This window comes from Zosterops lateralis (assembly GCF_965231275.1).
Source record: "Zosterops lateralis genome assembly, chromosome: 14".
Lineage (NCBI taxonomy): Eukaryota > Metazoa > Chordata > Aves > Passeriformes > Zosteropidae > Zosterops > Zosterops lateralis.
The window spans coordinates 11,648,336-11,663,920 of record NC_139774.1 but is presented as its reverse complement, the minus strand read 5'-3'; the positions used below and the strand labels follow the sequence as shown (position 1 = coordinate 11,663,920).

Genomic DNA, 15,585 nt, shown 5'->3' with positions numbered 1-15,585 from the left:
CAGGGCAAATCAGAAAAGCTGGGCAGCTGTTAGAGAGGAATTGAAGTCTGTTTGGGCAATTGCTTCCTCTTTCCATGGGCTATGCTGCCCACCCTAAAACAGGACAGAGCCTGCCTGGATTTCAGACATCTGTGAGTTGGACAGGGGATTCAGGCACTCTAGAGAGTTGTATCAGGATGGAGGCAGAGAGCTTTTTAGATGCACTGAAAATGAGTACAACCCCAAAGCTTACATGCAGGGAGTGCTTTTGCAAGAACTGATTTTCTTTGTGATCCAACAAATGTCACTTTGCCCCCTGATCCACCTTCTCTCACCTCCAGCCTCTCTAGCTCAGGAGCTCCTCTCCTGTTTGCCAGAGAGTGCACACGGTGCAGGTTAGGGGCAATAAATCCCACACTGTGAGGACCCATGGGACTCATGGTCCCTGTGAATGGCGTGTGTGCAACAGATCCTGCCAACAGCTCACAGCACTGCTGTGCACATGGCTACACAGCATGTTCATACTCAGTCCAATCAGGCTGTTCCCTCTTAAGGTTATCAAGCATCTAGAAGACCTCAGAATCTGTCTTTCCAGACAGGAGAGGCTTTGAGGCAGTAGAAGGGACATGTCAGGAAAACCCAGGCATATAGTAAGCACAGCCACTGCAGAACGTTCAGATAAAGACTGTTCCTGCTGAACTGGGCTGCAATGTGAGACTGTCCCTGGAGAGCTTGGAAGGGCTGATGTAAGTGTTGGGGATGTTTGGAGACAGGATGATCAGACCACAGGTTTATCCATCAAGCTCATTTCTCATGTTAAGAGCTTGGTGAAATTGCCAGGAACAAAATATTTGTGTTTGCCTGGAAAAATGGGTTCTTCTGTATTTTACCTGCAGTTCAGTTCTTAAATGAACTCTCCACACATGTGTCTCCTTCCCATGTGTTTGGTTAGGTGTGTATTTTATTACAACTACAGACAGCACTATAGACACATAATGCCTCATCAGGGTAGGACAGGCTATGTACAGCCCACATCTCATAAAGCTTAACATGTATTAATGAAGAAGATGCTAAATTATTCCCATCCGGCCCATTAAGGCAGTCTTAAGGAAATTTGTGATGTTGTCAGAGAGAGGAGTTAGTGCATGAATCACAAGCTCATTGGCAGCAGGACCAGCCCAGTAAATCAGTTCTTGGCTGCCATCTGAGCTTGAAGGGGACCTCATAGTCTCTCACCTCTGACAGTTGTGCAGCTCCTCCTTCTCCACATGCCCAGGGTTCAGGACAGGAATGAGGAACATGTTCACGCTAAGAAAAAAATCCATTATTTCAGAAGTCAGCAATCCTGTGGCAGCAAAAAACCCCAGGAAATAAAGATAAAAACTCTCTGGGCAACCCATGTGTTCCTAAGAGCTGACCAATACAGTTTCTTGAGTGTGGGTTGTTTTACCTACACTGTAGAAAAAGTGCCTCACACAGAGGAGAGGCCTCTGCAGCATGACTATCACTGAAGCAGCCGCTTTATAGATCAAAAATTGAAGGTTTATGCACTTAACTGTGGGAGCACTGGGTTAGATTGGGTTGGGCCCAACGTGATTTGAGCAACAGATTCCCAAGTGAGGATCATTTCCAAATTCATCTTCTACTTGTCCCTTTAAGATGGGTCTTTTTAGAGGTTGGGTATCAGAGGGAGAGAATCTTAGGCTGGACAAACGGATGTCCTCATGCTACACTCCCTTGAAATCACTGGTTTAGCTGAAACATAGGTGAATAAAACTAAATGTAGGCCACTGGGATCATTTGGTCTGATTCCAGTATACCAAAAGCTGTAAAATCTCCCCTAGCAGGACTCTGAGGCAGCCCAGTGTCTCCCAGATGGAGACCCATCACACCCTTATAAACCCCCTTCACCCAGGGGACAATTTCCATGAATAAAGCCAATCATGAGCATGTGCTGGATGGACACTTACAAAGGGTAGATGCTGGCAAAACCATGCCTTCAAGAGACTAGGAACAGTCTCTATTCAGAGCATCCCATGAGGCATAAAACCCTGTGGAAAAGAGTACAGAATAAATCATCTGTCACTGAGGCTACCAAGCAGCCTCACAATTCTTTGTCTCTTCCAATTTTGTCTTCATCCCATTTAGTCAGCCTAGATCACTGCTGATTCCACACTGGCTCTGCATGGAGTTTAGTGTAATATCCCTGGCCTCTCTCACTCATTTCAAAATGATTATTTTTGGGCGGTTTTTCTTCCTGTCAATATTTGTGCTTGCAGCAGTCGGGCGGCAGCGGGGTGGCAGCCCTGGTAAAGCTCAGCCCATGTGTTTATCTGCCGGCCGGGATGGCTGCAGGATGACATCTGCATACCATTGCACTGCGGATCACTTCCTCGCCGGGGAAGGTCGCGCTGCCGGCAGCGGCACCAAGGGCAGCGCAGCCCCACCAGCCCTGCGCGGGGACACGGCCACAGCTGGGCAGGCGCCGAGCCCGGGACACCACGCACTGCTTTCACAAAGGGTCAGGCTCAGGCAGAGACCGTCAGGGCTCCAGGAAAGGGGAGGTCATTTCCCGCGCTGCCCGAATGTCACATAAGCACCGTGTCTGGTGCGGAGGAGCCGGCTGCCTTTGCATTCCCAAGCTCCAGGTGTCTCCTCGGACTGTCACATGTGGCAGATGGGGCTGAACAGCTCAGCATCACTCCCTCTTTAAAGCTTGTGCTATGTTAAGGAAATTCAGAAAGCCTCCTTTTCTACTGGTTGTTGCCTTTTCCCAGTTTTTTTTCTTTGTTAGTAGTTGTTCTCCTTGTATCTTTTCTACAGATTTTGAACAGCCATTTATCAACAAGCCAGAGACCCTCCTCATCAGCAAGAAGGAGAACACTTGGGTGCCATGCCTCGTGTCCATCCCAGATCTTAACGTCACACTGACCTCGGTGAGAGCTCTGGCCCAAGATGTATTGCATTTGTTCTGCATTTGTAATTGCCTGAGTGGAAGTATGACAGGCACTGCCAGGAAAGGAAAATGCATGGGATACATTTTCCATGGAAAGTACAAGCCACTGGCTTCCTCGTTTTATTTGCTGGTTGAAGCTGTGTTGTCCAGTTCCCTTGGGCAAACCCCACGGGTTTCCTGCCAACCTTGCTTCTCTTCCCTGGAGCTCTATGAAACAAAACAAGACTTTGTTTTAAACCCATTTCCCCACAGCATCCCCTGTTTGCCTCATCTCTGTGATCTACACACCTCTAGGTGGTTGGGATCCCCACAGGGGAGGAGGCTGCAGCCCTGGGGCTCATGAGTAAAAACATCTCTTATCAGTCTGCTTTTTTTTTTTTTTTTTTTTTTTTTTTTTTTTTTTTTTACAACGCAAATACATCCTTCCAGGATGAGTGTTACTATTGTACAAAGGTCTCCAGGGACATTCTGGGGGCCAGGGGCCTTTCCCTTGCCCGGGAAGGACACTAACCAAGGTCAGCACTCATCCCGGTGGGGCTGATGTTTGGGACATCAGCATCAGTTTCCTTAGCTATCTCTAGAAATTTCCATTCCTGGAAGTCTCTGGCCCACTCTGCAAATGGGGAGGCTCATGCTGCAGGATGTGGCTACTCGGGGTAGAGGGGAGGCCACGATTCCTAGATGGCAAAGCCTGGAGGGGAGAGGGCAGGAGGCCAGCACAGCGTGATGCTGCATCATTTCTTTCCACAAAAGGGATATGTTAGCCAACATAAATCCTGGGAGGGGTGGACTGGGAATGTTGTTACCTTCTGATTTCACTCAGCAAAATGTTGATTTTTCCAGCAAAATTTCTTCATCCACCCTGACGGGAAAAGCACTTTCTGGGACAACAAGAAGGGAATGCAGGTACCCACACACTTGATCAGGGACTTATTGTATGTCCACTGTGAGACTGTAATCGACAAGAAGGTCTTCAAATCCAATTTCTTCATCATCCATATAGCAGGTGAATATTTGGAAAGGTTCAAGGGAGCAGTTTGGGTGACTCTGAAGTCCATCAGTGTGGTTTATGGGATTGTTATGGTCCTCTCTAGCTACACAGACTCTGCATGGTGCTTATACCTCTGCTACTGCATGTCAGACAGAGATACACCATACAGCAGGAGGTCATTCCCAAAGCTCCTGTAACTGCACAGTCTGAGTCAAAGAGTTACTAGATCAGAAATGTCTTTTCCTTCCCTCTTCTGGATCAGGGAGTGAGCTGTATGACATCCAGCTGCATCCCAAGAAAGCCATGGAGCTGCTAGTGGGAGAGAAGCTGGTCTTGAACTGCACAGTGCAGGCTGAGTTCAACTCTGGCGTCAACTTCCAGTGGACTTACCCTGGCAAACAGGTACCAGCAAACAGAGCAGCTCCCCGTGCACTGGACTGTTTCCCTCTGAGTCACCCCCTCCTGACCCTTCACTGTTCCTCTCTACATCATTGGCAGGGCTCTGCTTCATAATCCTAACCATACTGTGCTCTGGACATCTTGGTCAGAGTGTTTTCCCATTTTTTCTCCCGTAGCAGAAGGCAGACAGAAGGAAGACCCCTTTTCCTGGCAGAAAGCTCCCTCCTTGCCAAGATGTTACTGCTCTGGGGTTCCTGGGAAAACACTGGCTTCACTTTCACCAGTGCAAATCCAGAGCAAACGTGATAGATTTAAAAGGAGCTACTCTAATCATAGAGCCCTTGTTACCAAGAGCTTGTGAGGTGGTCCCTTTCCCACTGTATTTTCCCCCTCTTGTACCCTCTGACTTTTTTAAATGGTGAGACAGGGGAGTCCCTTGAGAACATCACTCAGTTCACGGGGCTCCCAGCCTGGTTCCTGGGCTACAAGAGAAAAACATGCTGAGATCTGACCCCGGCCCCAGGCAGTCAGTACACAGAACATGTGCCCTTCCATCCCTGAGGATAGCAGTCAGTTGTGCAGAAACCTGTCCAAGTAGAGACGAGCACTGAGCATCAGGAATCACAGCTGTGAAGAACCCATCCACACAGCCCCGTCCCACTGGTGTCTTTCATCCCCTTCTCTCTGTCATCTCCCACAGACACAGCGAGCAGTGATCGACTCCGAGCGCCGGTCTGTGCAGACACACACAGAGCTCTTCAGTATCCTCACCCTCCACAATGTCAGCCAGCAGGACCTGGGGAAGTACACGTGCACTGCCACCAGTGGTGCCCAGATGCTGGAGGAGAGCACTGATGTCATTGTGCACGGTATGGCACCTGCCAGTGCCCTGCAGAGCCACAGCCAGAGCCCAGCTGCAGCAGAGCCAACCCCAGACTGCTTGGGCAGAGTGGCTCCTGAACCTCCTCTATCCACTCTGCTTTAGTGAAACCCAGCTCTCCTCCAGCCCCTCAGCCCTCCTGTGCCCCAGCACCATGCTGGGGGCAGAGTCACATTCAGCAAGGTCCCAAAAGGGAGGGAGAGAGATGCCAACATCAAATTGGCCCAAATGCAGTGGAATGGCAGGACACACGTATCTTGCAGCCCTGTGGCAAATGCAGTGCCCCTGTGGCATGGCTGGCCTGAGGGGTACCAGCTGCAGGTGCACAAGGCACCATCTGCTGTGGGTGGCTGTTTCTTGGCAGCAGAAAGTCACAGGGCAGCCCAGCCTTCCTGCATCCCCAATGGTTCCCAAGAGGGAGACAGAGGCAGCTCTTCAGCTGCCAGGATTTCTGCTGCACTGTCATGACACCCCACCTGTCCTTGATCCTTGCTGTTGGGCCCTGTGGAGAGCAGCAGAGCTTTGTGACACCCTGTCTCTTTGAGTTCTCCTCCATGGTCCCTTTTTCCTTGCAGAAAAGCCCTTCATCACTGTGGAGTGGAGGAAGGGCCCAGTGATAGAAGCCACTGCAGGAGATGAAGCTGTGAAGCTGCCAGTGAAAGTCGTGGCTTACCCCCCACCAGACTTCCAGTGGTAACTTAACCTTTCTTAACTTGAGCCACCTTCTCCTCTCCTCCTTTCCTCTGCCAAATGGGGAAGCCTATCCTGGTTTCCTTGCTATGTCCCTCTGTCACCAATATTGTCCTAAATGTCACTTTTTTCCACCCATGGAGGTCATTTCTGCCATGTCCTGGCTCAGCTACACAGCCTAGCTTGGCAGCTTTGCACTGTCTGGAGGGGCCAAGTGGAGTTCTCACAGGAGCTGTCCCTCTTGTCCCTCTGCTGTGGCAATCACAGCCACCCAGAGGAACAAGGTAGTGGGATGGGTTGTGCACTTCATCATGCTGCACTTCCATCAGAGCTGACTGGAGATGGGAACTTTGCACCACTCACTGCTCAGGGCAGAGCTACAACATCCCCAACCCCACACACATCCATATAACACAATGTGCAGACCCATAACTTGGGTCCAGGGAAGGCCATGGAGTCTCTCCAGAGACGTCCTCAGTGCTAGCAAGGGGCACCCTGACTGCACTCTTGTGGGGACCAGCAAGCCCTTTGCCCAGATGCCAGTGGGACACTTCCTCCCCATGGCTGCATTTTCTCTCTGCCTCCCCGCAGGTACAAGGATGGAAAGCTAATTCCCAAGCAATCTCAATCTTCAATGCAGATCAAGGATGTGTCAGAGCAGCACGCTGGGACATACACGCTGGTTCTGCGGAACAGGCTGGCAGGGCTGGAGAAGCACATCAGCCTCCAGTTAATTGTCAATGGTAAGGGGGGGCTGTGGCTGGAGCTGGGGGACAGTGCTGAGCCCAGGGCCCCAGCCTTTGGGCTGCTCCAAGACCAAGTCCCCATTGCTGTCCTAAAGCAATTGGTACCTACATCACCTCTTCCTCCCTCATGGCACAATTTTGTTCCTGGATTCCTCACTTTGGGCAGGATATGTAATTGCTCAGGGGCCACTTCCCTATTGCAGTTGGAGATGCTGCTGAGGGTGACCCTGACTGATGTGGATTTGAGAGCAGGGCAGCTGCCACACAGATGAAGTCTTGATCTAGAGTAGTTCCCCTGGGTGGGAAGCCCCTGTGGAGTTTTCCCACAGCAGAAACTGGTCCCAGTCATGCAGGAAACAGATGCCAGCTAAAAAAGTGCTGGAGAGGCATTGCTGCCTGGAGATGTTCCCCCAGCAGGCTCTGTGGCCCTGTGCTTTGAGCCCTGCAGCATCCAGACAGTTCCACTCACCAGAGAAAGGAGAAACAATGTCACTTGAATCTGCTTAAGTATGCCCTGCTGTTAAGTGCCTGAGTTGCCCTGAGAGCCAGAGAGCTGTAGTGCCCAGACTGTCTATAAGTGGGCCTGGGATGGGCTGTGCCAGGCCTGGGGGTACAGTGGCTGGGCCTGCAGCTGCTCACAATGTCACTCTGATCCTTGCAGTTCCTCCACGCATCCATGAGAAGGAAGCCTCTTCCCCAAGCATCTACTCCAAGAGAAGCCCCCAGGCCCTCACCTGCACTGTCTATGGCATCCCAGCACCAGAGGTGATCCAGTGGCAGTGGAGGCCATGGATGCCCTGTCGGATGTTCTCCCGACGCAGCCTGTAAGTGCCATTTCTTCCAACCCTTGTGTCTTGCCAGGCCACCATGGTGGTGTTATGGGCTTCTTGTGACCATGGCTGTGCCTCCAACTGTGTCTTGATTTTGCTCTCCCACCCACAATATGGCACCTTGTGGGAAGGCAGAGTGGGGACATTTGTTGTCTGTGTGGGAGTTTTGCCCAGGCTGGCTGGTCCCAGGCACCAACAGCATCCTCTGCATCCCCAGCCACCTGCATCTGTCAGTGGATGTCCATGGCCCAGCCACACCTCACAGCACCTGCAATGAAACCACTGATCGCTGTGCTAATGGGGAAACTGAGGCAGATTGCAGGAGAAATTGGGACAGCCCCGTGGTGGGACCCCAAGACAGCAGCTGGGGCTCACACCATTCCTGCCCTGAGGTCCCTGTGGCTTTTCTGTCCTTTGTCTTCTGGGTAATGAAGCAAAAGTGCTCATAGGCAGCTGCTGCTTGTGGGGAAGAATTGCTAAATCCTGGGGAAGTGCCAGGTCTTTGCCAGCTGCTGGAATGATTTACCAGCAGGGCAGTAGGTAGGCAGGAAGGGTGCGTGCCCACTGCCTGTACCATGGGAAGCTGAGGTAGCATCAGGCAGGGCTGCAGTGGCATTTTTTAAGGACAGTCTCACTGAAGGAGGAAAAGGGCTGCTGGGGAGTTGTAGCCAAAGTAGTCAGGGTGGAGGACATCAGGGTGCCTGGAGGAAGCCAGGTCCCACAACCCTGTGCAGGCTTTTGCCAAGCCAGAGACGCCAGAGAGCTTTCCATTGCATGCAAGTGCACTGTGGCCCTGTCAGGAAGCAAAGGGGCCCAAGAATTATGAGCACTGTCTCACAAGGCCACCATATTTCTGCCTAGCACAGCTCCAGAGGATGCAGGAGGCTTCTTTCTAACTTCCTGTTGTTTACACAGCTCACCAGTGTTTGCCTTGCCAAATGCTCTGCCCCACACTGCCAGCACACACCTTTGCTGCAGCTCCTGGCCCCTTAGCTTCCTTCTGCTTCCCTGTTACCCCAAGCCTCTCCCTTCCAACTCACATTTTTGGGCAGACCTTCCCATCTTCCACCCCAACCCACACTTCAAAAACATCCTGCAGGCTGCACCATCCCAGGTCCCTGACAGATTTGGGCACTTCTTCCCACCCGTCAGCCTGAAGAGGTACCATTATTTCCCTGTGAGACACCAGCAGCACCTCTACTTGGGAGGTTTCTCTCCTGGGTTTTGCTGAATCGAGGGCAGCTGGAGCACCCCTGGGTGCTGAGCCCTTGAGTATTGCACCATCTGGTCTCCAGATCAGCACCAGCCAGTCAGTGACACCCCTGACTCTCAGTCCCAGCAGGGCTTTATGGCCTTGGTGCTGAGCAAAATGACATCAAGAGCTGCCCTAGGCACATGTGAATCAACTTCACCCCTGCCTTTCTCCACCCTTAGCAAGGATAGATGAAGCCTCAGGCCTGTGGGTGAAGACACTGCTCAGGACACCTGTATTCACACCCGTATAAAGCACATTAGAACTGTGTAACTGAAAGAGCCAGGAAATTTTGCAGAGTTATAGGACAGGACCATCAGTTCTCTGACACAGAGCTGCTGTTGCTGCCTCTTTCCCAGCTAACCTTCTCTCTGTCTCTCTCCTCTTTCCCCTGCTCGCCCCTGGCTGCTGGGTTAGCAATAGCAGGCACCGGGCAGCAAGGCGCCATCAGCGGGACCGGATGCCCGAGTGCAAGGACTGGAAAGATGTGTCCCGGCAGGACGCCGTGAACCCCATCGAGAGCATTGACACCTGGGTGGAGTCTGTGGAGGGGCGGAACAAGGTGAGGCTGTATTCCAAACCCATCCTGGGACAGGGAGCTGCAGAGTGGCATGGGACTCCTTTGCAATCAGCCAGGAAAAGTGGCCTGGCAGAGACAGATTTAGGGAGGGCTTCACACCTCTGCTTCTAAAGTAAACCATCAGTGGCAGTTCCCAGCCCTGGGGCTCTGCAGTACCAGGCAGCCCCAGGGCGAGGGAGAGCTGTCATCTTTGAGAAATTACCCTGTGTCCAGAGAGGCTCCCACTGGCCCCGGCTGCACAGGAGGGATTTCATAGATTGTTATTGAACACAGGGCATGCAGCCAGGGGGGACTGGTGCATGTGGGACAGGTCCTATGGGGGCTTCCATGGACAATTTCTGAGCATTTCACATGAGCTGTGAGAACCAAACCCTGCAGAGCATCCTGGGCAGGAGAGCAGGACACACAAACTGACTAGGAAATCTCTGGCCTTGGGAAGGTGCATGTATCTGGTGAGGCATTTCATCCATCCTGGTGGGGTGAGGGTGGTTTGGAGAAGCTGGCATCCATCCACGGCATCTTTGTGAGTGCGAGCAATGTGTGCTCCACAAAGCCACTTCTCCATCAGAGCATTTCCTCTCTGGAAGGAATATCTCTCCCTCGTTGCAGTGTGTGACCTGGTGGCTGCCTGTTTCCCGGGCAGCCATGAGTGTCAGGTCTGCGCCATGACAAGGTTCCTGTCCCCACTGGTGTCGGGCACCAGCCGCTCACAGAGGGATGCAGAACAAACAAATGGGCCTCTGTTTCCGAAAGTCACTTCCTGTTTTCCTACACACCTCTAAAGGCACTTCCCGTCCCCTGGCCTGGCTGGGAGTTCATCACTCTGCCAAAAGGGTGGCAAGGGCAGATGATTCTCCTCCCAGAGCAGCTGAAGGGAGAGTGAGGGATTGATGTTCCCCGGGGATGCAAGCAGGGGTGGTGGGAGCTCCTGGATGAGAAGCCCTTGTGTCCCACTATGGATGTGACACTTGTATTGGTCCTTTTTGATCTTTTCCTATTTTCCCCATTTTCTTTCTCCTGTTCCTCAGCTGTGTCTTTCTCATTCCATCTGTTTGGTTGTAACTGTCCTGGAGCTTCAGCTTAGGTCAGGCATCCCCACAGATGTGGTAGAGCTTTGGGAGAAAAGAGCTCTTCCATTTACAGTGGGACGCTACATCCTAAAATCTGCTTTCTCTCTCTCTCCTTGTCCTTTCTGCCTATCTTCTCTTACCTTCTGGTTTTTATTCCACTGTAAAGGCCAGAATGAGCCACAAGATGCGCAGTGTACAGCCATGCCCTGCAGGCAGCAGGATGATGTCAGATCAAGAAACTCCAACTCAAACATAACACCAGAGATTAGAAGGAAAATCCCCAAGAAACAGGAAAGGCAGCACACAAAAGTGCCAGCAATAGGGTCACTCTGGTTGTATGAATAACCCCAAGAAACGGAAAAGGCAATGCACAAAAGTACCAGTAATAAAGTCACTTCAGCTGTGTTGAGTATGCACTGAATGAATGACTGTTCCTTCTGGTTAACACAACCTCAATGCATTGCCCCTCAGAACGGAAATGCTTCCTAAAGTCTATGGCATGTAAAGGCAAAGAAATCTTCCTGTAGGAATACGTTAACTTTGCATTTTACACACCATCTCATTAAAGGGATTTCTGCATGTGTTTAACTTGTCATTTAAACTAGAGCCTCAAACTGCAAGTCTCCTCTAAGGGGAGTGCTTGTAACACATTTGGTAGCTCACACATGTGCTGTGTGAGCCAGGAGGAGGAGGAGAAGAGCAGCCTTATTCCCCAGCTGCTTCTCCTGTCTTATTTGGAGGCAGCATCCCCTGGGTCCATGCTCCCAGGATGGCAGCCTGGCTGTTTGCCCAATCTTAATCATGTCTTGCTGGAGGGAGAGAGGAGGAAGCTTTTAGGACCATGTCTATCTACACTTGGAATTCAAAGAAAGATGACAGCTCTTCCTGAAGGGATGAGAGCTGGGATGTCTTCACAGGTTTGATTTCTCCTTATGAATAAAAGGAGTGCTTGCAGTCTGTAAGTACCCGTAAATTCCACTGATCCCTGTGGGACACTTAGTAGTCACCTAACTGCAGAGGGCTCAGGAAATCAAAGCCCTAGTGTCCTTTCCCTTTTTTCCCACTATTATAAATAAAGCTTGGCAGGAGCTTAACCATCCCCTCAGCCCTGCATCATGTTACTGTCCCCCTTGCTGAGCACTGTCCCCATTGTGACCTGAGGGGCTTAACAAGAAGTTTGCTCCCATGGAGAGGCATCTGTGCTGACTGGGCTCTGTAAAAAGATGCAGAGATTGGGAATAAAATCATGTTGTTATTGATAGAGCCAACGGATAAAACTTGAAATACACAAAGGGCTGTAGAGTAAGGGTCTGTTTTTACATAACCCTTTCCCAGGGTTTGCTATCCTGCCAGCGAGCAGCAGTGATCCTACTTCTCTTCCCTGTTGCTCTTCCTAACTCTTCCTTATGTTCTCTTCCCCCATCAGACAGTCAGCAAACTGGCCATCCAGGAGGCCAATGTCTCAGCCATGTACAAGTGTATTGCCTCTAATAAAGTGGGTCGAGATGAGCGACTGATCTACTTCTACGTGACCAGTGAGTACTGTGAAATCCCTCCCTGCACCAGCCAAGCTCTCTGCTTGAAATAGGCAGGTTCCTAGAGCTGTCGAGTCCTGCCATTCACAGTTAGGATTTTCAACAGCAACTGGAAAGCCAGCAGGAAAGCAGGGCTAACCCAGAGCTCTGCTGGATGGCAAATGCCTGAAGCCCTGGCAGCAGATAGCACAGGCAGAGTTTAGTAGGCAGACCTGGGAATGAGCCAGCACTGCCTGTGTCTAGGTCCTGGGTAGGTCTTAGGCTGGGGACATCCCGCTGGCTCAGGCCCAGGCAGCTCTCTGGGCTGGGGTTGTGTCTGGTCCAAGAGCATCCTCTAGTGGCACCGCCCGACCCTGTCCCAGGCCAGGTCCCGCTGGCCGCAGCCCCCGGCAATGATCCCACGGGATTTTGGTGACGGGAGGAAGCTGAGTTTGTAGGAACCAGAGCCCAGCGGTGTGGGCTGGAGTCATGGCCCATAGAGGGCTGTATGAGCCTCCTGCCAGTGGTACCCCATCCTGGCGGGAGCCTGTCCCTGCCTGCCGAGACAGAGAGCCCAGCAAGGGCACAGCAAAAGCTTATCCTATGGAATGAGAATTCCATAATAAAATTCCCAGCCCAGAAGGCTGGGCTCATGGCTTTTGTGGTAGTACCTGTGCTATCAAAATCACCAGCTGTTGTGAAGCCAGATGAACATCTTCAGTCACTGCCTCAGTAACCCTCTCTGTGTTGTTGTCCAGCCTGTTGTGTCACTGCCTGCACATGTGAAAGTGGGCATGAGTGTAAACCAGAATGCTGCAGCTGAGCTCGGAGCAGTAACAGCCTAATTCAGACCTCCCTGGCTTGTTTCATTTGTGACCCCATCTTAATTTCACACTGGGACTTGAGCATTTTCCATAGCACTAGCTGGGCTTAAGCTGTGGTTGCCAGCAGTTTGCATGTCACAGTTCTGGTCTGCAGTGGTTTCCTTTACCCTGGCTGAGGACAGGCAGATCTCTGAGAGCTTAGCACAAGGAGACAATTTCGTTATGTCTGGCAGCTCAACCATAAAAACTCATTCACATGTTCATTTCCTTCCTGAAAGCCATTCCAGACGGGTTCGAGATTGAGTCCCAGCCCTCAGAAGAGCCCATAGAGGGGCAGGACCTACAGCTGAGCTGCAATGCAGACAACTACACCTACGAGAACCTGCAGTGGTATCGGCTGAACCTCTCCAAGCTCCATGATGAAGAGGGCAACCCCCTCGTGCTGGACTGTAAGAACGTCCACCACTATGCCACCAAGATGCAGGGGGACCTGCGCTTCCAGCCCAACTCCAATGATGCGACCTTGCTGCTCACCATCCCAAACATCTCCCTGGATGAGGAGGGAGATTATGTGTGTGAGGTGCAGAACAGGAAGACACGGGAGAAACACTGCCACAAGAAATACATCTCTGTGCAGGGTGAGGGTCCACAGGGCTGGTGGGAGTGACACAGGAGAGCTGGTGCTCTTGCTGCCATCAGCTTCCCAGTCCATCCCCAGGGGAAGCCACACAAGCAAGCTAAACTCGAGTGGCAAAGGCAGGGCACCTGGGTTCTCAAGACGCCCTTCAGCAGGGGTCAGAGACCCAAAGCCCCCAAGGAACACTGATATTCTTTTGATCAATCAGTTTCCCGTTTTCCCCTCCTCCTCTTTGTGCTGCTCCTCCAGCCCTGGAGATCCCCCGCCTCAAGCAGAACCTGACAGACATTTGGGTGAACGTCAGTGACTCCATAGAGATGCGCTGTAAGGTGGACGGCAACCACGTTCCTGAAATCAGCTGGTACAAAGACGAGAAACTGGTGGAAGAAGTGTCAGGTACAATGGGCTGGGGGTGGATCACAGGCATGGCAGTATGTCCAGCAGCTGGAGAGCTGAACACTGCTGGGTTCTGGGAGTTTCTGTGCCGAGATAAAGGCACCCGTTCTCTGAATCAGTCAGACCCTGGTTTTAATCACATTCTGTTCTAATTTGATGCAATCTCACTGGCCAAGTCTTTGCCCTAGGGCCTGGCTCAACACTGTCTGTGCTTGTGCACATTCAGCTGGAGAGCAGAGAGAGAGAAATCATTCATATTCTTACTCTCAGCCTAGTGCCTGGCATCTCTGATTATGCAGGGACTGACCCAGATCTCATGGAAGGAACATGCAAAGGATCCAGGCACACTGCAGAGGGAAAGGAACAGGTTCTGAAGCTGAAGCAGAACTTGACACACCAGCTGGACAGCCTGGGCACTGTCCCTATTCAGCATGTTCAATGGGGGATTTGTAACCTCCATACATTGCCTGGGGAAGGCCCCTCCAGGGTATTTCTAGGGCCATCAAGAGAAAAGCCTCTACTAACTGGTGCAATGTCATTCTGCCATCTAAAATGAATCGGCCAAAAAACACAAGCCTTATTTTGAGCCTGGGTCCAGTGTACTAATCTTCCCTCCCTGTGTGTGACCACCACAACCCTCTGTGCCTTACAGGGATTGACCTGGCAGACTTCAACCAGAGGCTGAGCATTCAGAGGGTGAGGGAGGAGGATGCTGGACTCTACCTGTGCAGTGTCTGCAACGCTAAGGGCTGTGTGAACTCCTCAGCCAGCGTCTCTGTGGAAGGTACCAGCAGCCACAACATCCCTGGGGATGTGAAGGGGTGGAATAGGAGTTATGGCCAAGCTCTCATGCATCTTCCCTGTGATAGTGGGAGGCAGTGAAAGCCCCTTGGCCTTGCTGATGGCATGGTGCTCTCACAGGAGGATCTGTAGTCCAGAGCATGTTTAGCTCAGGCAAACATGTCTCCAGTCACCCCACATCCTGATGCAGGCCATAAGGAATGGGTGAGATGGAGCATGTAATGGGAATCTCTGAAGCTAGGATTTCCCTCCTATCCCATAGGCTCTGATGACAGGACCAATGTGGAGATTGTCATCCTGATTGGGACTGGAGTTATTGCTGTTTTCTTCTGGATCTTACTTATTCTCATCTTTTGCAACATCAAAAGGGTATGTGACCGTGACTGCCCCAGGCAGAGGGGGATGGCATGTCAGGGCTTGGGGCAACACCAGTGCTGTGATGTGGGGCTGCATGACAGGAGGTCACTGAGTGATGCTTCTGCCAAGGACAGGGTGAGTAAGGGCTGTGGTAAAGGAGGTGACAGGCAATGGCCTTTGCTTGAGGGGGTAGCGGTCAAGGCAAGCAAAGAATCCAAATCCCATCTGGGAGTCAGCGCCCAGGGCAGGGAGGGCACCTCCTCACCCTTGGTGTTGGCTGGTTCCTGCAGCCGGCGCACGCAGACATCAAGACGGGCTACCTGTCCATCATCATGGACCCTGGCGAGGTGCCCTTGGAGGAGCAGTGCGAGTACCTGCCCTATGATTCCAGCAAGTGGGAGTTCCCACGAGACCGCCTGCGCCTAGGTGAGCCAGACCCCCTCCCCACCACTGCACGCTGCAGCCCTACAAACTCCCTCTTCAGATTTCTTAACATGCCCCTGTGTATTTAATGCTTTCTCTCTGCCTCAGGCTTCCCATCCTCTTCCCCAGGCTGTCCCTAAAGCCCAGCAGTGCCTGGGAAATCTCTTTAGGTCAGACCATAGAGAGCCAACTGTAAGCCCAGACTTCCTTAGTGTATCCACACAGGTATTACTGAAAACAGAAGACCCTTGGGGCATGGT

The 15,585-nt window shown here is 51.8% G+C and overlaps 1 protein-coding gene across 3 annotated transcripts in view; it reads left to right on the top strand.

Moving 5' to 3' along the window:
* FLT4 (fms related receptor tyrosine kinase 4) overlaps positions 1–15,585 on the top strand; it is a 57,433-nt gene that overhangs the window by 28,280 nt on the left and 13,568 nt on the right. For all 3 annotated transcript variants that reach the window (XM_083872013.1, XM_083872012.1, XM_083872014.1), the window contains exons 4-17: positions 2,803–2,915; positions 3,779–3,941; positions 4,189–4,328; positions 5,026–5,194; positions 5,781–5,898; positions 6,487–6,638; positions 7,303–7,465; positions 9,141–9,285; positions 11,800–11,908; positions 12,990–13,349; positions 13,598–13,744; positions 14,397–14,528; positions 14,808–14,914; positions 15,193–15,328. In XM_083872013.1, the coding sequence (XP_083728139.1) occupies positions 2,803–2,915; positions 3,779–3,941; positions 4,189–4,328; positions 5,026–5,194; positions 5,781–5,898; positions 6,487–6,638; positions 7,303–7,465; positions 9,141–9,285; positions 11,800–11,908; positions 12,990–13,349; positions 13,598–13,744; positions 14,397–14,528; positions 14,808–14,914; positions 15,193–15,328 (2,154 nt within the window). The remainder of the gene's footprint in view (positions 1–2,802; positions 2,916–3,778; positions 3,942–4,188; positions 4,329–5,025; positions 5,195–5,780; positions 5,899–6,486; positions 6,639–7,302; positions 7,466–9,140; positions 9,286–11,799; positions 11,909–12,989; positions 13,350–13,597; positions 13,745–14,396; positions 14,529–14,807; positions 14,915–15,192; positions 15,329–15,585) is intronic.